This window comes from Oncorhynchus clarkii, chromosome 5 (genome assembly GCF_045791955.1).
Source record: "Oncorhynchus clarkii lewisi isolate Uvic-CL-2024 chromosome 5, UVic_Ocla_1.0, whole genome shotgun sequence".
Lineage (NCBI taxonomy): Eukaryota > Metazoa > Chordata > Actinopteri > Salmoniformes > Salmonidae > Oncorhynchus > Oncorhynchus clarkii.
The window spans coordinates 56296476-56318168 of NC_092151.1; the positions used below are offsets into that span (position 1 = coordinate 56296476).

General features: G+C 42.6%; 1 protein-coding gene and 1 long non-coding RNA gene across 2 annotated transcripts; one reads left to right on the top strand and one right to left on the bottom strand.

Moving 5' to 3' along the window:
- Window positions 1-4996: 4996 nt before the first annotated feature.
- LOC139410105 (receptor expression-enhancing protein 6-like) lies at window positions 4997-12988 on the top strand. The gene is made up of 6 exons (XM_071155549.1): window positions 4997-5253; window positions 6541-6634; window positions 6773-6911; window positions 7309-7477; window positions 10219-10364; window positions 12944-12988. The coding sequence occupies exons 1-6, from the start codon at window positions 5121-5123 to the stop codon at window positions 12986-12988; spliced, it is 726 nt and encodes a 241-aa protein (XP_071011650.1). The 5' UTR covers window positions 4997-5120.
- Window positions 12989-14379: 1391 nt separating this feature from the next.
- Window positions 14380-21516, bottom strand: LOC139409045 (uncharacterized). The gene is made up of 4 exons (XR_011634356.1): window positions 20718-21516; window positions 19990-20061; window positions 19833-19887; window positions 14380-14641 (listed from the first exon to the last, which is right to left on the bottom strand). It is a non-coding gene; the product is annotated as an uncharacterized lncRNA (long non-coding RNA).
- Between the last annotated feature and the right edge of the window lie 177 nt (window positions 21517-21693).

A 21693-nucleotide genomic window follows, 5' to 3' on the forward strand; every position in this document is an offset into this window, starting at 1 on the left:
AACCAATACCTCACAAGGCTTCTTCTCGCCAAGCTAAGACCTTGAAACCGAGATACCCTTTTCAGTTCTCAAAGCAATGTTCTGGGCAGACTGCCAAATTGCTTATACTGATTGTGAGGATACCTCCCAGGCGCGATCAATCCGTCAAATTGGTTCTTAGAAAAGCACAAACCATAAACTGTTCCTTCACACACTTACATCAGTGTAGATGAAGGGGAGGAGAGAGGTTATATAAGGATTTTTAAGCCTTGAGACAATTGAGACATGGATTGTGTATGTGTGCCATTGAGGGTGAATGGGCAAAACAAAAGATTGTCTTGCCTTTGAACGGGGTATGGAAGTAGGTGCCAAGTTCACTTGTGTGAGGGGATCAAGAACTGCAACGTTTCCTGTGTGTATCGAGAATGGTCCACCACCCAAAGGACATCCAGCCAACTTGACACAACTGTGGGAAGCATTGGAGTCAACATGGGCCATTCCCTGTGGAACGCTTTCGACACCTTGTAGAGTCCATGCCTCGACAAATTGAGGCTGTTCTGAGGGCAAAAGGGGGTGTGTCTCAATATTAGGAAGGTGTTCCTAATGTTTTTTACACTCTGTGTAGAAATGTTCATATTTTGTAGAATGCTAAAATAAAATATTCTGACATTTTCTGTTGTTGGAAATCATATATAAAATAGTTATTATCTTTGCCTTCCGGCGCTCTCTTGAACAATCTTTTGACATTAAAGTACAGAGATTCACAGTGCGTACAGACTACTTCTGTTCAAAGTTGTTGCTAAACAACTCCAATGGACCAAGAGGAGGGCCCTCTCATTTATTATTGAAGTCCCAGGAAGCAGGGCACCAAACATTGCTGTCTAGTCTTTCTCTAGTGAAGGAAGGCTCTCTTCCACCATCTTGTTTTCCCCTCTGTTGGACCTTTATACACGGCTTGCAAGAAAAAGACACAAAAACTTGGTACATGATGAGAAATAAGGTTGGGCATTCTACAAACATGCTGTACAATCACTCATATGTTCAAGTCCTTTTGAAAGCACCGTCTTTCTGTTTATTTAGAGAGCATTGCCTTTCTTTTTTTGTATAGACAATTTCCCCCCCCAAAATTAATCTTTAACATAACCACCATATTACACAAAAAAAACACACACATGCAAAACACAAATACATATTTAAATGATATGCTTTTTCATGGTCATGATTATTTCAAGTGTCCTTAAAGAAACACAAGACTCGTTCCCGAGTCTGTGTTATTTTTCTCCAGCCTCTTTGCTAACACGATCTCATGCAACGTTTTAATCAACATGTTCATCCACTCCGTGAACACTAGCTCATTAGAGCTTTTCCAATGTCAAGCATTGCCTTCCTGTTCTCTGTGACTTGTGTAGCTTCCTATGGGCTTCTGCTTGTTCTCAACTGAACTTATATCTTGAAATGTGATTAAATATATTATTGGAGAGCTAATCTAATTGTGTTTTTTATTTATGGCCCCTATGCAGCTGACAATTTACTAAAACTCTACATGGTATAATCTTACTTACTTCTTACTGGTCCTGCATACAGTTGATTCCTAATGACTTGTAAATGACATTTGTTGCCTTAACTGGGGCATAAAGACATCCAGAGCAAGTAAAAACAAATATATTTAATTTGGGACTGCTATTTCACTCGAAAGGGATTTGCACTTGTCTGATCTGCACTTCTCCGGGATCGACTATGTTTAGAATATCCAGCCAAGCAAACTAAACATGTTTTTCCCCAATCAAATTCAAATGTGAACTACTGAGCCATGTCTTACCTCTAAACAGAGCAGACTCACGGTAATCCCCCCCATTAAGAAGAGGTTCTGTCTCCCCCACCACACAACCTTATCCAGGCAGCCAGCGGTGTACACGCTCGCCCCCTGTCGAACTCCGCTCCATACTCTGGGCCTCATAGCCACACATGGTGTTGAACACTGTCTGTGGAAATACCGTGGATATAACATTCCGGAGCATGACTGTTGGGTGCGCAGGATTTTGTTCCGGCCTGGCTCTAAAACCCCTGATTCTGATACAAAGCCAACTCATGAATTATAGTGAATAAACTTGATTTAAACATTTCCAGGTTTAGATTGAGTTGCTTCACTGCAGTTCTGTCATTCTGTTCTATGATAGTAGGTTGTGCTAAATTGCTCTTGGATTCTGCTAATACAGGAAGTATTTCAGCAGTCCGCTGTCCACTGTTCTGTCAGTATGCAGTGCGTAGTGTTGTGGTCTATTTCTTCTCATTTCATTTTCATAGCAAATGTTGTTCCCAAAGGTCATTTATATACTGTCATTCTTTAGTAATTAGTACATTATTAATGATTCATGTGATGCCTCTCTCCCCATTTAACGATCATGTTATAATATAGTCATATTTTAATTTATTTATTCTTTAATCCGAACACACCAATACACAAATACTCTGTATATGAGGCCCATAACGAAATCAAATCCACAATTCTAGTAATTATATTTCTATGGCCAGCACCATGCTCCAACCAACTGAACCAGTGTAATTAACCTGTTTCAGAACAAAGTCAATAACATGTTTTCAAGTCCAAATCATCCCGATTGCCTTTTCATCAACTTTTCAGTCCTCTCCAAAACCTGAAAGAACACCAGAAAACATCTCAGTGATCTCTGATACCTACAAGCAAATTAGTTTAATTTTGGTGAAACCTTTATTCTAAAATGGTGGCATGCAGAGAATTCAATTCTGCTTTGGCTTTGCATGGGATGCAATTCTCAGCAAAATACCGGCTTTCAGGGTCCTAACATTACCTTGTCAGTGAATAGGAAACCAAGCCCTGCAGCTGCAATCTGCAGGAGGATTGCCAGCCAATATCCCTAAAAACTGACAACAGAAATGATATTTCAACCTTGTAGTAGGCTAGGACAGTTGCAAGACATGATGGTATTACTTACTTTCTGCAATCACCATAAAGACAACTACAGTGTTGAGATAATTACAGGTACTACTATTTACCATAATCTATCTATGGCTTTCCAATATACAGAAAGCAATATTGTACGTAGGGCTAAGTCACAGTGATATTGTAAACAATGGTAACAAGCAAGGAGCTCAGCTACTGTCTTCAGTAGGCAGCTTCGATTGTGTCATGCCCTGACATTAGAGATCCTTTTTATTCTCTATTTTGGTTAGGTCAGGGTGTGATAAGGGTGGGTAGTCTAGTTTTTTAATTTCTATGTTGGCCTGGTATGGTTCCCAAGCAGCTGTCTATCGTTGTCTCTGATTGGGGATATTTAGGCAGCCTTTTCCCACAGTTTTTTTGTGGGATCTTGTTTTTGTGTAGCTGCCTGTGAGCAGCCCAGAACGTCCCGTTTCATTTTCTTCTGTATTGTTTTTGGTGAGTTTCATATTTATTAAACATGTGGACCTCTAAGTACGCTGTGCCTTGGTCCATTCAGATGAACGTGACAGATTGTGCAATGATCCAAAACACCCAAAGAATCTAAACATGAATCTACGTGAATCTACGTGAATCTACGTGAATCTAAACATTGAGGCAATGATGATCAGCAAGATTGCTGGGTCAGTCGTCAGTGTCCACATCTTTGGCAAAACACACACACCTAATTAATAGTCGCCCATCATTGAGTTTATTTTGCCATTGAAAATATACATTTCACTACCTATTATTTAGACTGATGCCTGACTTTTCTCTTTGGCAACCTTGGCATAGATTCCTACTGCTATAAGAACAGCACTGGATGCCTGGGAAAAGGAATGTTAAAATCATTGTCATTTGTACAGCATGCAGTTATGTTCACAAACTTGTATTACAGTATGTCCATTATAGCCCCACTAGGGGCATGTGACTGATGAAAGTAATCATTTAGAATAGCCAATCATTTTGAATTCCGTGTAGGTGGGCTGCCATTCGCAGAATAATCAATAAACACATCAGGCTTGTTGTTATATTTTGTCATCATATGTTAATGCAGTGGTCACCAACCGGCCGATCGCGATGGACTGGTAGATGTTCAAGGCATTCCTTGTGGATCATCAAACATTTCTATACAAAAGCCAATGATAAAAGCCTGCACTCCTTTTTTTGTATTTGTGTTGAGCTCTTGACACTAAGTGCACTTGATTCAGAAGCACTACGCACCGGGTAGGTGTTCCCTTTTTTAACCATTTCACTTATCTGAAATCTGAAATGACAAACTCCGCCTACCCTGCCGACCGGGAGATCTGTGTCTAAATCGAGTGCGCATACTGCCCTGGCCAATCCGATAGCTCAAATCACCGTGCCTACTGTGCTTTCAAGACCCCGGCCAAAGCAACGTTTGATACTAGCCTGTGTAAAACCATTTAAAGTTGCCATTAGGCACTGGATTTTATTTTATTAACTAGGCAAGTTCAATGATGGCCTACTTGTAAAGCCCCCCGGCCAAACCCTCCTCTATCTGACGTCGTGTAACCTGTATTCCTCCTATTTGTTTCCTAATCCGGACTACACTGGGCCAATTGTGTGCCGCCCGGGATCGAACCTGGGTCTGTAGTGACGCCTCTGGTAGACCGCTGCGCTACTCGGGAGGCGTAAGTGTACCGTCCCCTAAACGTAACAATTTGTGTGAATGCAAAACTGACCTTAGATCATTGTCTAAGGGCAACTTCATTACACTCCTGGAGGGATCACTAAGAATGCGCGTACACTGACACCTGCTGGGTATCCTAATACATTCCACACAGCAACATATTATTCCCGTTAGAAATATAGACAAATAATAGGCAGACACCCATATAGGCTGTTTTACCTGTTGAAATGAATACAGTGTAGCAGAAAAACAGCTGTTGGAATTTGGCACTGTACAATTTTAGATAATTATAATCTGTATTCCTATTGGTTTCCTTCTAGCCAGTCGTGATCCTTGACCATTCCCTCTCCACCGCCAAATGACGCACAGAGGGACTCTCCAGCAAAGCGGATTAAGGAGACGAAACCTGTCCAGTCAGCGGATTTGAACTGCGCGAGGACTCAGATTTCCACAGGGAAAATATAGTTTATTTATATGTTTATTTTTTTAGAATTTGGCCTTAAGAAACTCCGAACTCTGTAACCCGTCACCATGGGTATTTCAGAAGTACTTAACAAACTTCGAGATCGCGCAGATAAATTTCTAAATGAGAAAAACATGGTTACAGATTTCCTTGGAAAACTGGAGGAGAAAACGGGAATCAAGAAAAAAATGATTGCCCTAGGTATGTCATTTTTGTGTAGCCTACTCGGAGGACAAATTTGTTGTCATGTTAATTTGATGTAGATGTTTAAATACCATTATGTCAAAGATGGATTCCTGTAGGCTATTGATTCATTGGAAGCCTACATTCGTCGAATGCGCAGCACACTTGTAGTCCTTGCTGTGAACACGAACTGCAGCCAATTGGAAGGCCTATAAGTAGGTTATGCTATGGCGCACAGTTTGGTATTGACCAACAGGTGTGTTTCTTTAGAGCACACTCTTCAGATGTACCTATACCTACATTGTATACATTATAAATATTAGATCTACCTAATAATATTGCAATGAAAGATTATTTCCATTAGATTTTTAGGAACATACATATTTGAATGGTGCAGTATTATAATTGAAAATACTACTGCTATTACTGTATGTAAACAAAAAACAACCACACTTCATTCAGATACTTCACAAATCCAACCACAGTTCCATGTCTTGGTAGTTTCAGACTGTCCGTTATGTTGAATAATTCATTGTCACCCTCCAGAGGACTTTGGCAAGGCATGGGCCAGGAGTGGGTCCATGCCAGTGGGTTGCACTTACTGTAATACTGTTCCATGTCACATGTTGGTATTAGCCCTAGACAGCACCACCATAGGAAGCCATGTGCCCTTGTGCCATGGGTTCAGTTGTGATGATGTAATTACCCGTGCCTGGTGCCCAATGATACCCACATACTTCCATGAACCCACAATTGCTTCCAGCAAATTCTCAATACTGCTTTATTCAACAAGGAATGAATGCACAAGCATGCACGAGACTAGAAAGTTGTCTCTGGGTGTAGAGCTTAACAAGAAATCAACAATGCCATAGAACAACTGTAGTCACCTGTAGACCTAAATATGAGAGTAGGCAGATGTAAGTATATCATCACTGGCAAACACATCCTTTTGTAGATTGGACAATTCTCAAGTTCTAATTTCTTAAATGTTTCTTCTGCAGCTGTTACCAGACATTCTCTCTCTCTCTCTCTCTCTCTCTCTCTCTCTCTCTCTATTTTTTAAAAATGTATTTCCCCAGAATTATGAAATCAGTTTTGTGTTGCTACCAAGACAATTATGCATTTTCCATGACATTCTAAAGTTCTGTAAATCCTTCACTATCAGTCAATAGCAGCATTTGAGACTCCTCTCACAATTTCCCTAAGACTACCTACATTCTCATGAAGTAGCAGTGCACTGCTTGATTAGCATCTTTGTGCAGTATTACGCTTGACCTCTCGTCGTGTGTCTTGTGTTATCGACAGGTGCAGTGTCTCTGACGGGACTGTATTTGGTATACGGCTATGGCGCCTCCCTCCTCTGTAACATGATTGGATTTGTGTATCCTGCATATTACTCGTAAGAACAGTAGCAAACTAGCTTTAAAGTTACATGTTTTAAGCTAGACCGTTTATGTGTTGCCATTTTATGTTATGTAGTACCTTACCTCAATTAGGGCTATGTAATGTCGGGTACTGTTTCCACTCTTCCATGTAGAATCAAAGCCATCGAGAGCACAAACAAAGAAGATGACACAAAATGGCTGACCTATTGGGTCGTCTACGGAATCTTCAGTTTGGCGGAATTCTTCTCTGACATCTTCCTCTACTGGTTTCCTTTCTACTATGCTTTCAAGGTAAGGTGATAATCAGATGTGTATCACACAGACAGACTGTGTGCCTTACATTCTAAGCAAACTGAAAACTGCTTCAACTCACTCATTGTGACCAACCACTGACCTTACAGTTACAATATAATTCAAAATCACTATAGGCTATGGAATACAGCCACATATAACACTTAATAAGCAATTAACAAGCTATTATAAGCTTGCTATACATAAACATTCATAAGTACATGTCAATAAATGTGTGGTATGCTGTGAAATACCTGTGATCAAACACCTGTATTTATGCTTTATTTTGGCTCATGGAGGTGCCATGCTTTGCTTATGTGGTTACGGTAGTACTGTATGTGCTGCCCTTCAACATGTGCCAATCATGTTCTTGTTTTTTTCCCACCCTCTTTGCCAGTGCCTGTTCTTGTTGTGGTGCATGGCCCCCGTCACGTGGAACGGCTCTCAGATTCTGTACAACCGGGTGGTGCGGCCCTTCTTCCTCAAGCACGAGGCCACCGTAGACAGCATGGTCAATGACCTCAGCGGGAAGGCCATGAATGCAGCCGAGTCCGTCACCAGAGAAGGTACAGAGGCCCCTGACGGCCCAGTCCAGAAACAGCTAGCTCCTAGCCCCAATGCATTTCATGTACATCTTAAAGTGAAGTATTATCTTATTTTCGACTTCCCTAGGGTGTTGTCATTTCCTCCAAACTGTTTTAAAATATGTTAGTAGGTTATTTACCAGTGTCCAAAATCTTCTTGTAAGCATGTTTGGAGAATGTACAGTGCATTCGGAAAGTATTCAAACCCCTTCCCCTTTTCCACATTTTGTTACATCCCACCCTTATTCTAAAATGTATTAAATAAATAAAAATCCTAATCAATCTACACACAATACCCTATAATGACAAATTGAAAACAGGTTTTTGCAAATTATCATTTTTTTTGCATATTATCATTTTCTATTTTTTTTTTTTTTTTTTTACATAAATAACTTATTTACATAAGTATTCAGACCCTTTGCTATGAGACTTGAAATTAAACTCAGGTGCATCCTGTTTTCATTGATCATCCTTGAGATGTTTCTACAACTTGTTTGGAGTCCACCTGTGGTAAATTCAATTGATTGGACATGATTTGGAAAGCCACACACCTGTCTATTTAAGGTCTCACAGCTGACAGTGCATGTCAGATCAAAAACCAAGCCATGAGGTTGAAGGAATTGTCCGTAGAGCTCCGAGACAGGATTGTGTTGAGGCACAGCTCTGGGGAAGGGTACCAAAAAATGTCTGCAACATTGAAGGGACCCTAAGAACACAGTGGCCTCCATCATTCTTAAATGGAAGAAGTTTGCAATCACCAAGACTCTTCCTAGAGCTGGCCACCCGGCCAGACTGAGCACTCAGGCGAGAACGGCCTTGGTCAGGGAGGTGACCAAGAACCCAATGTTTATTCTGACAGAACTCCAGAGTTCCTCTGTGGAGATGGGAGAACCTTCCAGAAGGACAGCCATTTCTGCAGCACTCCACTAATCAGGCCTTTATGGTAGAGTGGCCAGACAGAAGCCACTCCTCAGTAAAAGGCACATGACAGCCCACTTGGAGTTTGCCAAAAGGCACCTAAAGAACTTTCAGACCATGAGAAACAAGATTCTCTTGTCTGATGAAACCAAGATTGAACTCCTGACACCATCCCTACAGTGAAGCGGGCTGGTGGCAGCATCATTCTGTGGGGATTTTTTCAGCGGCAGGGAGTGTGAGATTAGTCAGGATCGAGGGAAAGATTAATGGAGCAAAGTACAGAGAGATGCTTAATGCTTAGCGTCATACCCAAGAAGACTCGAGGCTGTAATCGCTGCAAAAGGTGCTTCAACAAAGTACTGAGTAAAGGGTCTGTATACTTATGGTAAATGTGATATTTCAGTTTCTTATTTTGAATAAATTTGCAAACATTTCTAAAAACCTGTTTTTGCTTTGTCATTATGGTGTATTTATTGTGTGTAGATTTATGAGGGAAAAAAACTATTGTATACATTTCTGAATAAGACTAACGTAACAAATGTGGAAGAATTCAAGGGGCCTGAATACTTTTCAAATGCACTGTAGCAATCGATGCCAGTGGAAACGGATTATATCATTTTGCGGTCAGTACATTCAAAAGCATGCCCAATAAATGTTGTACCTGATTTAGCTATATAGCTAATTTCCCTCTGAAGTCCCTAAATGGCTTGGTATTTCACAGTATAAATCCTATTAGAGAGCTGTGTGTAACACTGCACCCATATAGATGCGGTAAAGAGGTCAATAGAGTGCAGGCCGTGGGGGATAGAAGAAGGACGCCGTGTTGGTGCAGATTCAGCCAATCTGATCTAACAAAGTGGATATTGGTCAAATCTGTCATGATTGATGCATTGTAACAGGCACACAATGCGATTACTAAAGTTCGATTAGGATATATTTCTCTGTTTTCGCTGCATACCATTTAGAAGTTGTCCCTTTTCAGGTTTAGAAGACGTGACTGCTAAATGCTTTCGCCTGTTCGTATAAGCTGGTAGCATAGCAAGCATACAGATATGGGTGGTGGTAGTCAGTCGTTTTTAACTAATGCAGTTGATTGGTGACGATGACATGGACATGTATTGGGGTTGACATCCATACAAACAATATACTCCGATTTTTACCTCAACGTAGTGTGAAATGTACATATAATCAATAGCCTAAATGTAGGCTAATTTTGCTGGGGCAATGAGGATATTCAGGATCTTTCCCCACACGTTTCCATGTCATTTCCATTGTTTTGGTTGAGTTCCTTTGAACTCTTTACTGTATCTATTGAGAAAACAACGAGGATATATTTAATGTGCTGTTGGCTATGAGGTCACACCAGTGATGGATTTCATAAGCTGGCAAATGGTCCAGCAGGGATTAATGATGTCAACTGAGGTCATAGACAGCTTATAAAAGGTAGACAGAAGGATGGCAGGAACCAGGTCAGCTGATATAGAGGTAGCTATTTTCAACCTGTGAAAGAATGCATACTTACTGTGAAAATAATGCAAAGTATTCAGAATAAACAAATTTGCCTAAATATTGCTATCCATTTAAGTTTCAGGAAAAATTGAGATACACTTGTGTGTGTGTGTGTGTGTGTGTCTGTTTGTGTGTGCACATGCATGTGTGTTTCAGCCTTGATTGTTTGTATACATCCTTTCCAACTGCTTTTGCAATTTCATGTGCACAGATCGCTTACTTGTTTCAGAAGCAACCTTCATATACCTTTGTTTGCATGGGGCCTGTCTCTTTCTCTCTTTCCTGTCTGCCCTCAGTCCTTCAATCACTGGTGAAAAACAAGACTATAGTACCACAAGCATCAGGGGCCATAGGCTTACCCAGAGCATCAGGGGCCAAAGGCTTACCCAGCACATCAGATGCATCAGGGGCCAAAGCCTTACTCAGCACATCAGAATCAGCTGTATGTAAAACAAACTCTTTATTTCTGTAACAAACTCTTTATCACTTGATTTCCTTTGCCATTAGTTAGTGCCTAACACTGCTCCAGCTAAGCTAATATAGTCTCACTATTAGCTTGTTTGCATGTTAGCTGTGTGTTGTTTCCCTAGAGTATGTGTTGTCTATATAGTGCCTTCCGAAATTATTCATACCCCTTGACTTATTCCACATTTTGTTGTGTAACAGCCTGAATTAAAAATGGATTAAATAGATTTTTCTTTCTAACCCATCTACACACACCCCATAATGACAAAGTGAAGACATGTTTTTAGACATTTTTGCAAATGTATAGAAAATGAAATACAGCGATATCTCTTTATTTAATATACATTTAACATTTTAAACATTTAACAGAGTGACTTACAAAAGCAATTAGGGTTAAGTGTCTTGCTCAAGGGCACTTCGACAGATGTTTTACCTAGTCGGCTCAGGAATTTGAATCAGTGACCTTTCGTTTACTGGCCCAAAGCTCTTAACCTCAAGGCTACCTGCCGCCCCAATTCTTTATAGAAGCACCTTTGGCAGCGATTACAGCTGTGAGTCTTTCTGGGTATGTCTCTATAGCAGCGGGAAGATGTTTGGGAGTGCTGCACTTTTTTTTACCCGTGCTACAGACACCTATATCGGTGTGCTAACACAGGACTAGTAAAGGCCCAGAGCACTACTAATATATATATTTGTATTCTTTAAAAAATATATTTTTCAGGGGGTGCTGCAAAAACAACTTGGATGAGTAGGTGTGTCCAAACTTTTGACTGGTACTGCATGTCTCTAAGAGCTTTCCATACCTGGATTTTGCAACATTTGCCCATTATTCTTTTTAAAAAATCATTCAAGCTCTGTCAAATCGGTTGTTGACCATTGCTAAACAACCATTTTCAGGTCTTGCCGTAGATTTTCAAGTAGATTTAAGTCAAAACTGTAACTCGGCCACTCAGAAACATTCATTGATTTCATATGATTTGATTCCCTGTCTTATTGGTAAGAAACTCCAGTGTAGATTTGGCCTTGTGTTTTAGGTTATTGTCCTTTCCTTTCCCAGTGTATGTTGGAAGGCAGACTGAACCAGGTTGTCCTCTAGGATTTTGCCACAACTATGCTTGAAAATATGGAGAGTGCCCCAAACATAATACTTTGTATTCAGGACAAAAAGTGAATTGCTTTGCCACATTTTTTTGCAGCATTACTTTAGTGCCTTGTTGCAAACAGGATACATGCTTTTGAATATTTTTATTCTGTACAGGCTTCCTTCTTTTCACTCTGTCAATTAGGTTAGTATTGTGGAAGAACTACAATGTTGTTGATCCATCCTCATGGTGAAATCCCTGAGCTGTTTCCTTCTTCTCCGGCAACTGAGTTAGGAAGGACACCTGTATCTTTGTAGTGACTGGGTGTATTGATACACCATCCAAAGTGTAATTAATAACTTCACCATGCTCAAAGGGATATTCAACAAAGGGGTTGAATACTTATTGACTCAAGACATTTCAGCTTTTCATTTTTTCTTATTTGTAAACATTTTGAGAAATATAATTCCACTTTGACATTATGGGGTATTGTGTGTAGGCCAGTGATGACAAAATCTAAATTTAATCAATTTGAAATTCAGGCTGTAACACAACATGTGGAACAAGTCAAGAGGTGTGAATCATTTCCGAAGGCACTGTAACCCCTGCTGTAGCCTCTAAGAAACCACTCCTTCATTCTAGTAGCTAGTATCAACTCTTAGTTTTAATATCTCATTTGATTGCTATTATTTGTCAGAAATAATTCAATGGTTTAATTGAACAACAGAAGACGACAACACAGTGTGATCGAAAGTGCCAACACTATTGAAATGCATGTCATCAAAATAGAATACAGATATGTATTTTATGGAGCATGTGTCAAGCCTCTAGTCCACACCGTGGACCACTATTTTCTCTCCTCTGGCTGGTAAATGTTGTTGGTGGGATCATTCCTAAACTGATACTCTGTACAGTCATGTGGAAGTTAATGGGTGCTAACTAACTAATCCCACTCCACTGCAATCTGTAGACAATGGATACTGATAAAGCTGCCATTAGTTATTTTTCACATAGTCACTTTCTGCAAGCTTGGAATCTGGGTCTATTGTTTAATTTTGGGAGTGTCTTGTTGGAGGAAATGCAGTAGAAAGCACAGCCTCAACACAAAATAAGCTTTCAAAATGTTTTGCCAGAGATTTTACCACAGCAACAGATGGCAAAGTCTGTTTTCTCAAGAATGAAAACGAGGATGTAAGTCAGCAAATCCGACTTGTGAGAAGAACACATGGCTGGATTAAAGATTCTGCTAGGCTTCCCTCCTCAGGTTTAAAAACAAATCAAGGCCCACTACAGCAGGCATTACCTGAACTGTGAAAAGAGGTAGTCGACCATCAGCCAATTAGCCAATATTTCAATGATTCTAAATGTATGCTTCCCGCTGCTTTGTGCTTCCCTTTCGTAATATGGTTGTGAAGCTCTTTTGAAAGTAATTATTCCTCACTGTCTTGTCTGTTCCTATTCCATGTCTATTCAGAAGATTATCAATGAGTTGATCTACACTGAACCCACTGCAGACTAATGGTAAGTGCCACACAGTCACACTGTGTGTGTATACAGTATCACTCACTGTATTCACCCGGTCAACCACAAGGTTTTGTGGGCAGTGGCTGAATCTGGTGGCACAGATTGCTATTTGCATTAACCAAGTGCTCTAACCTCCTAAAGGAATAGTTAATTACTAAAGTTTGTCAGATGGTTTTAGACTTCCAAATTCGTCTCGCGTCGTATGAGTCCATGCCCCATGCCATTTGTTGTGTAGATCCAGCTAGGCCGTTTTCCCAAATGAATGAGAAAGATATGGGCACCATCTACTTCCTGTACACTCCCCTCCATATGTATTTGGACAGGGACGCAAACGTTGTACATTTCTTCAAGAATCAATGGGAACATATTCATTTATAAGTCCAAAAATGTATGTAGCAACTGCAGATTGCCTCTTTATGTGAATTTGTCCAAATACTTATGACTTCCTCAACTGGGGAGTCATGTGAAACATTTGATCTCAAATCCAAAATGGTGGAGTATAGAACCACATTTGAAACAGTATCTTCACTGTCCAAAAACATATGAAGGGGAGTGTATACTGTGCCCATATTTCTTTCATTTGCCTATATTTCTCATGTCATTTTGACATAACTACTTTGAGTGTCTTACATTTTATTTGGTGAACTATGAGCAACTACAAGTGAAATATGAGCAACTATGAGTGAACTTTGAGCAAGTGTATTTCATTATCTTTACAGACCAACAGGTAGAGGCATCCAACCAAGACAAGTCTCAGTGATGGTACTGATGACAGCAAACCAAACCATGCCAGATTCACAGGAAAGACTTCGGGTTTCCATGTTGAATTGCAAACTGCTGAACCACTAATACTTATGATTGGAAAACAATGACACAAGTCTGACAGAGATTGGGATACCATTACACAGACAGATAACGGGACATGAAAAAAACATAACCAAGGTAAAATTCTGCTTTATATCGACCAAAACCATTGCAACTGAAAAACACTTCACATCCTCAAGGTTGTGGGTGGTTAGTTGAATGGTATGCAATGTCTGATATTTTGACCTTCTCATCACCTGATTAGAGTAACTGAATTTAAACTGGTCTTTGGTTTACAATAAATGCAGTGTCCTTGTCTGCAGGAGTGTGTGGGCTCAATGCTTCAACAATAGCCCACAGTGTTCTGGTCTTGGACTTCATTGCTTTAGTTTTCACCGTTGTTCTTTGTTTCTTTTTGGACATGTTTTTCTCTCTTTGTGTCTTGTAACAGTTTTGTATAGTCGGATCTAGGCCATATGAAAATGAAATTGACACATACCTCTACTGTAAGTTAGAAATGCATTGGGTCTTGGAATCCTAGTGATATTGTCCAATGGTAAATACTAGTACTGTGTATTGAACCAATCATTTAAGTTGAAGGAGAAAGGGTAATAAATGGTACGTCATGAGTTAGGCAATTAAGTTATTTCAAAAACAGTCCTTTATTCCTTTTATTATACATGTACATATGTTGTACTCTCAAAAGGATGTAAAGTAAGTTGTACCTTGTGTATCAATAAAAGTGTCCTCTTCTTATTCAGTGTATTGCTTGTCATTATGATGATCACTGATTCTTTGGCATGGATCATAGGAACTAATGCTGCGTTCAAAGCAACTGGGAACTCTGAAAAATACGAGACAAATCATGACGTCAGTGATCTTCCGGTCGATGTGTTATGGTGAGTGAATGAGGACCCAAAAGCGAACTAACTTAAACAGAGCTTCTTTAATAACCAAACATAGGTAGGCTCAGATAGACCGGCAGATTCCGACAGGACAGGACAAGGTTACAGCAAACATGACGATAGTCTGGCTCAGGCATGAAACACAACAAACAAGAATCCGACAAGGACAGGAACAGAAACAGAGAGAGATATAGGGACCTAATCAGAGGGAAAAAGGGAACAGGTGGGAAACGGGGTGAATGGGTAGTTAGAGGAGACAAGGAACAGCTGGGGGAAAGCGGGGGAGAAAAGGTAACCTAACAACGACCAGCAGAGGGAGACAGGGTGAAGGGAAAGGACAGAGACAAGACACAACATGACAGTACATGACAGTACCCCCCCCACTCACCGAGCGCCTCCTGGCGCACTCGAGGAGGAAACCTGGCGGCAACGGAGGAAATCCTCGATCAGCGCACGGTCCAGCACGTCCCGAGAGGGAACCCAACTCCTCTCCTCAGGACCGTACCCCTCCCAATCTACGAGGTACTGGTGACCACGGCCCCGAGGACGCATGTCCAAAATTCTACGGACCCTGTAGATGGGTGCGCCCTCGACAAGGATGGGGGGGGGGCGGGGAAGACGAGCGGGGGCGCGAAGGACGGGCTTGATGCAGGAGACATGGAAGACCGGGTGGACGCGACGAAGGTATCGCGGAAGAAGAAGTCGAACTGCGACAGGATTAATGACCCGAGAAATACGGAACGGACCAATGAACCGCGGGGTCAACTTGCGAGAAGCCGTCTTAAGGGGAAGGTTCTGAGTGGAGAGCCAAACTCTCTGACCGCGACAATATCTAGGACTCTTAGTTCTACGCTTATTAGCAGCCCTCACAGTCTGCGTCCTATAACGGCAAAGTGCAGACCTGACCCTCTTCCAGGTGCGCTCGCAACGTTGGACAAAAGCCTGAGCGGAGGGGACGCTGGACTCGGCGAACTGAGATGAGAACAGCGGAGGCTGGTACCCGAGGCTACTCTGAAAAGGAGATAGCCCGGTCGCAGACGAAGGAAGCGAGTTGTGGGCGTATTCTGCCCAGGGGAGCTGTTCTGACCAAGACGCAGGGTTACGAAAAGAAAGACTGCGTAAGATGCGACCAATAGTCTGATTGGCCCGTTCTGCTTGACCGTTAGACTGGGGGTGAAAGCCGGAAGAGAGACTGACGGAAGCCCCAATCAAACGGCAAAACTCCCTCCAAAATTGAGACGTGAATTGCGGACCTCTGTCCGAAACGACGTCTGACGGAAGGCCATGAATTCTGAAAACATTCTCGATGATGATTTGTGCCGTCTCTTTAGCAGAAGGAAGCTTAGCAAGGGGAATGAAATGAGCCGCCTTAGAGAACCTATCGACAACCGTAAGAATAACAGTCTTCCCCGCTGACGAAGGCAGTCCGGTGACAAAATCTAAGGCGATGTGAGACCACGGTCGAGAGGGAATAGGAAGCGGCCTGAGACGGCCGGCAGGAGGAGAGTTACCGGACTTAGTCTGCGCGCAGACCGAACAAGCAGCCACGAAACGACGCGTGTCATGCTCCCGGGTGGGCCACCAAAAACGCTGGCGAATGGAAGCAAGCGTACCCCGAACGCCAGGGTGGCCGGCTAACTTGGCAGAGTGAGCCCACTGAAGAACGGCCAGACGAGTAGGAACGGGAACGAAAAGAAGGTTCCTAGGACAAGCGCGCGGCGACGGAGTGTGAGTGAGCGCTTGTTTTACCTGCCTCTCAATTCCCCAGACAGTCAACCCGACAACACGCCCCTCAGGGAGAATCCCCTCGGGGTCAGTGGAGGCTACTGAAGAACTGAAGAGACGAGACAAAGCATCAGGCTTGGTGTTCTTAGAGCCCGGACGATAAGAAATCACGAACTCGAAACGAGCGAAAAACAGCGCCCAACGCGCCTGACGCGCATTAAGTCGTTTGGCAGAACGGATGTACTCAAGGTTCCTATGGTCAGTCCAAACGACAAAAGGAACGGTCGCCCCCTCCAACCACTGTCGCCATTCGCCTAGGGCTAACCGGATGGCGAGCAGTTCGCGGTTACCCACATCATAGTTACGTTCCGACGGCGACAGGCGATGAGAAAAATACGCGCATGGGTGGACCTTGTCGTCAGAGAGGGAGCGCTGAGAAAGGATGGCTCCCACGCCCACCTCTGACGCGTCAACCTCGACAACGAACTGTCTAGAGACGTCAGGTGTAACAAGGATAGGAGCGGATGTAAAACGATTCTTGAGGAGATCAAAAGCTCCCTGGGCGGAAACGGACCACTTAAAGCACGTCTTGACAGAAGTAAGGGCTGTGAGAGGAGCTGCCACCTGACCGAAATTACGGGTGAAACGACGATAGAAGTTCGCGAAGCCGAGAAAGCGCTGCAGCTCGACGCGTGACTTAGGGACGGGCCAATCAATGACAGCTTGGACCTTAGCGGGATCCATCTTAATGCCTTCAGCGGAAATAACAGAACCGAGAAATGTGACGGAGGAGGCATGAAAAGTGCACTTCTCAGCCTTCACAAAAAGACAATTCTCTAAAAGGCGCTGGAGGACACGTCGAACGTGCTGAACATGAATCTGGAGTGACGGTGAAAAAATCAGGATATCGTCAAGGTAAACGAAAACAAAGATGTTCAGCATGTCTCTCAGGACATCATTGACTAATGCCTGAAAGACAGCTGGAGCGTTAGCGAGGCCGAAAGGAAGAACCCGGTATTCAAAGTGCCCTAACGGAGTGTTAAACGCCGTCTTCCACTCGTCCCCCTCCCTGATGCGCACGAGATGGTAAGCGTTACGAAGGTCCAACTTAGTGAAAAACCTGGCTCCCTGCAGGATCTCGAAGGCTGAAGACATAAGAGGAAGCGGATAACGATTCTTCACTGTTATGTCATTCAGCCCTCGATAATCTATGCAGGGGCGCAGAGACCCGTCCTTCTTCTTGACAAAAAAAAACCCCGCTCCGGCGGGAGAGGAGGAGGGGACTATGGTACCGGCGTCAAGAGCTACAGACAAATAATCTTCGAGAGCCTTACGTTCGGGAGCCGACAGAGAGTATAGTCTACCCCGGGGGGGGGTGGTTCCCGGAAGGAGATCAATACTACAATCATACGACCGGTGTGGAGGAAGAGAGGTGGCCCTGGACCGACTGAACACCGTGCGCAGATCGTGATATTCCTCCGGCACCCCTGTCAAATCACCAGGCTCCTCCTGTGAAGAAGAGACAGAGGAAACAGGAGGGATAGCAGACATTAAACATTTCACATGACAAGAGACGTTCCAGGAGAGGATAGAATTACTAGACCAATTAATGGAAGGATTATGACAAACTAGCCAGGGATGGCCCAAAACAACAGGTGTAAAAGGTGAACGAAAAATTAAAAAAGAAATGGTTTCACTATGATTACCAGAAACAGTGAGGGTTAAAGGTAGCGTCTCACGCTGAATCCTGGGGAGAGGACTACCATCCAGGGCGAACAAGGCCGTGGGCTCCTTTAACTGTCTGAGAGGAATGTCATGTTCCCGAGCCCAGGTCTCGTCCATAAAACAGCCCTCCGCCCCAGAGTCTATTAAGGCACTGCAGGAAGCTGACGAACCGGTCCAGCGTAGATGGACCGACAAGGTAGTGCAGGATCTTGAAGGAGAGACAGGAGTAGTAGCGCTCACCAGTAGCCCTCCGCTTACTGACGAGCTCTGGCCTTTTACTGGACATGAAGTGACAAAATGACCAGCGGAACCGCAATAGAGACAGAGGCGGTTGGTGATTCTCCGTTCCCTCTCCTTAGTCGAGATGCGGATACCTCCCAGCTGCATGGGCTCAGCACCCGAGCCGGCAGAGGAAGATGGTAGTGATGCGGAGAGGGAGGCGACGGAGAGCGCAAGCTCCTTTCCACGAGCTCGGTGACGAAGATCAACCCGTCGCTCAATGCGAATAGCGAGTTCAATCAAGGAATCCACGCTGGAAGGAACCTCCCGGGAGAGAATCTCATCCTTTACCTCTGCGCGGAAACCCTCCAGAAGACGAGCGAGCAAGGCCGGCTCGTTCCAGCCACTGGAGACAGCAAGAGTGCGAAACTCAATAGAGTAGTCTGTTATGGATCGATTGCCTTGACATAGGGAAGACAGGGCCCTGGAAGCCTCCTCCCCAAAAACAGATCGATCAAAAACCCGTATCATCTCCTCCTTAAAGTCTTGATACTGGTTAGTACACTCAGCCCTTGCCTCCCAGATTGCCGTGCCCCACTCACGAGCCCGTCCAATAAGGAGAGATATGACGTAGGCGACACGAGCAGTGCTCCTGGAGTAAGTGTTGGGCTGGAGAGAAAACACAATATCACACTGGGTGAGGAACGAGCGGCATTCAGTGGGCTCCCCAGAGTAACACGGCGGGTTATTGATTCTGGGCTCCGGAGATTCGAAAGCCCTGGAAGTGGCCGGTGGATCGAGGCGGAGATGGTGAACCTGTTCTGTGAGGTTGGAGACTTGGGTGGCCAGGGTCTCAACGGCATGTCGAGCAGCAGACACTTCCTGCTCGTGTCTGCCTAGCATCGCTCCCTGGATCCCGACGGCTGAGTGGAGAGGATCCGAAGTCGCTGGGTCCATTCTTGGTCGGATTCTTCTGTTATGGAGAGTGAATGAGGACCCAAAAGCGAACTAACTTAAACAGAGCTTCTTTAATAACCAAACATAGGTAGGCTCAGATAGACCGGCAGATTCCGACAGGACAGGACAAGGTTACAGCAAACATGACGATAGTCTGGCTCAGGCATGAAACACAACAAACAAGAATCCGACAAGGACAGGAACAGAAACAGAGAGAGATATAGGGACCTAATCAGAGGGAAAAAGGGAACAGGTGGGAAACGGGGTGAATGGGTAGTTAGAGGAGACAAGGAACAGCTGGGGGAAAGCGGGGGAGAAAAGGTAACCTAACAACGACCAGCAGAGGGAGACAGGGTGAAGGGAAAGGACAGAGACAAGACACAACATGACAGTACATGACACGATGAGTCAGAGCTCTAAAAATAATTGTGTGAATTGTTTGCTGTTAAAGACTGTGTGATAACCTCTATATGCAATATTCCAGTCAAGGGAAAAGTAACATACCTTGGGATTACCATATCTTAGGATCAACAGGAAAGATGCTCATTAGATTGTATACCTATTATTGAAAAAAAAACAAAAAGAAGTTTAATCATTGGTTTCAGAGGGATTTATCCTTGAAAGGTCGAGTATTGCTTTCTGAAGGTATCTCCACACTTACTTATGCAGCCCAGTCCCTATATCTTGACAACAAAATAGGTAAAGCGGTTGACCAGGTGCTTTTCAACTTCATCTGGAAAAATCGTACACATATTAGGAAATCTGTCGTTGTGAACTCGTATGAATATGGTGGTCTCAATTTTTTTTAGATTTTCCTACTTTGAATAATACTTAAGATAAATTGGGCTAATTTTTTTTTAAAGAATCCAACTTCAAATTGGAATTTCATCCTTCATTATATCTTCTCCCATTTTGGTGGCCTCAATTTTATGTTACTTTGTAACTGTAACATTGATAAGACCCAAATCAACAACAGCCACCCTCAAAGCATCGTTACCCATCGCTCCACAATAGCCACGGCCCTTGCAGGGCAAGGGGAACAACTACTTCAGGTTAACTAGCTAGCCATTTCACATCGGTTACACAAAATTATCTGCTTTTCATAGAGAAGTATTCTTAGCGTAGTCATTAATATATAAACATAATTGTTCAATAATTTGGTTCAATAAGGACATTTTGTATAGAAACAAGTCTTTATTTTTTAAGAACTGGTTCAATTATCATATCCTGCTGGTGAGTCAACTTTTTAATGCAGAAAGATTGTCACTCAATTATGAGGAATTTTTATCTCGTTACAATATCTCTGTAACACCTAGAGAGTTCGCCATAGTCTTTTATGCTATTCCATCTGGAACGCTCATGTTATTTAGAGGTGTAGCCAGACCTCACCTTCTTGACCTACCCTCGCTTAATCCAGTTCTCTCCAATAGGGAAAATATGTTTCTCCTTCCTCCCTCAGAACAGATCTATACGTGCTTTATTTTAAAGGGATATTGTCTTCATTCCTTATGTCACAAGTTACTGGAATACATTGGTCACTAATATCTGTTGGAAAAAAGTCTGGTTATTACCACACAAATACTTGCTCGTTAACAAGGTCAAAGAGGTCTCTTTCAGAATGATCCATAAGTATTACCCTGCGAATCATTAACCGAAGAAACTCAAAAAAAAGACATTAACATTGATTCTACTTTTGTTTTGAGCATCCAGAAACAGTTTCACATTTACTTTGGCATTGTCTACATGTAAAATAATTATGGAAAGATATTCAGTTTTATAATTGTTAATATACTTGATTACTTTTGTTTGTTATGGGTGAATGTGCTGCTCAGTTTCCTTAACCATAATAAAGATAAAAACAATTTTACCTCAAATATAATTGTGCTAATGGGAAAATGTCATATTCATAAATGTAAATTCACTAATAAAAAAAACACTTCCGTAAGGAATTCGAGCAGTACAATAAGACCATTCCACATTCTTCTAATAAGAAAGTTGTTAAAAGAAGCACACATATTGATTGTTTTAAGGTCTTTGTATAATATGTAATTTGTTGTACCCCCTAGCATGTTATCATTGTCTATGTATGTACTTCTTGTATGTATACAGAGTGTTCTACATTATATAAAATAAAATGAGCTCTAGAAAGAGCCCGAGTTCCCGAGTTGAAAGACCGTTCAAATCGATGTTTTCCAGTCGGAGCTTGTTTCTTTCTGAGTTCCCAGTTGTTTTGCCCGCAATGAAGTCGGCAGTACGAGAGTTTTGAACGCCGCATTTGCTTGTCAGAACTAGAAATTCGGAAATGTCCGACATTTCCTAGTTCCGACTAGCGCCTGAACTCTGCAAAAGCATTTTAGAGGAAAGT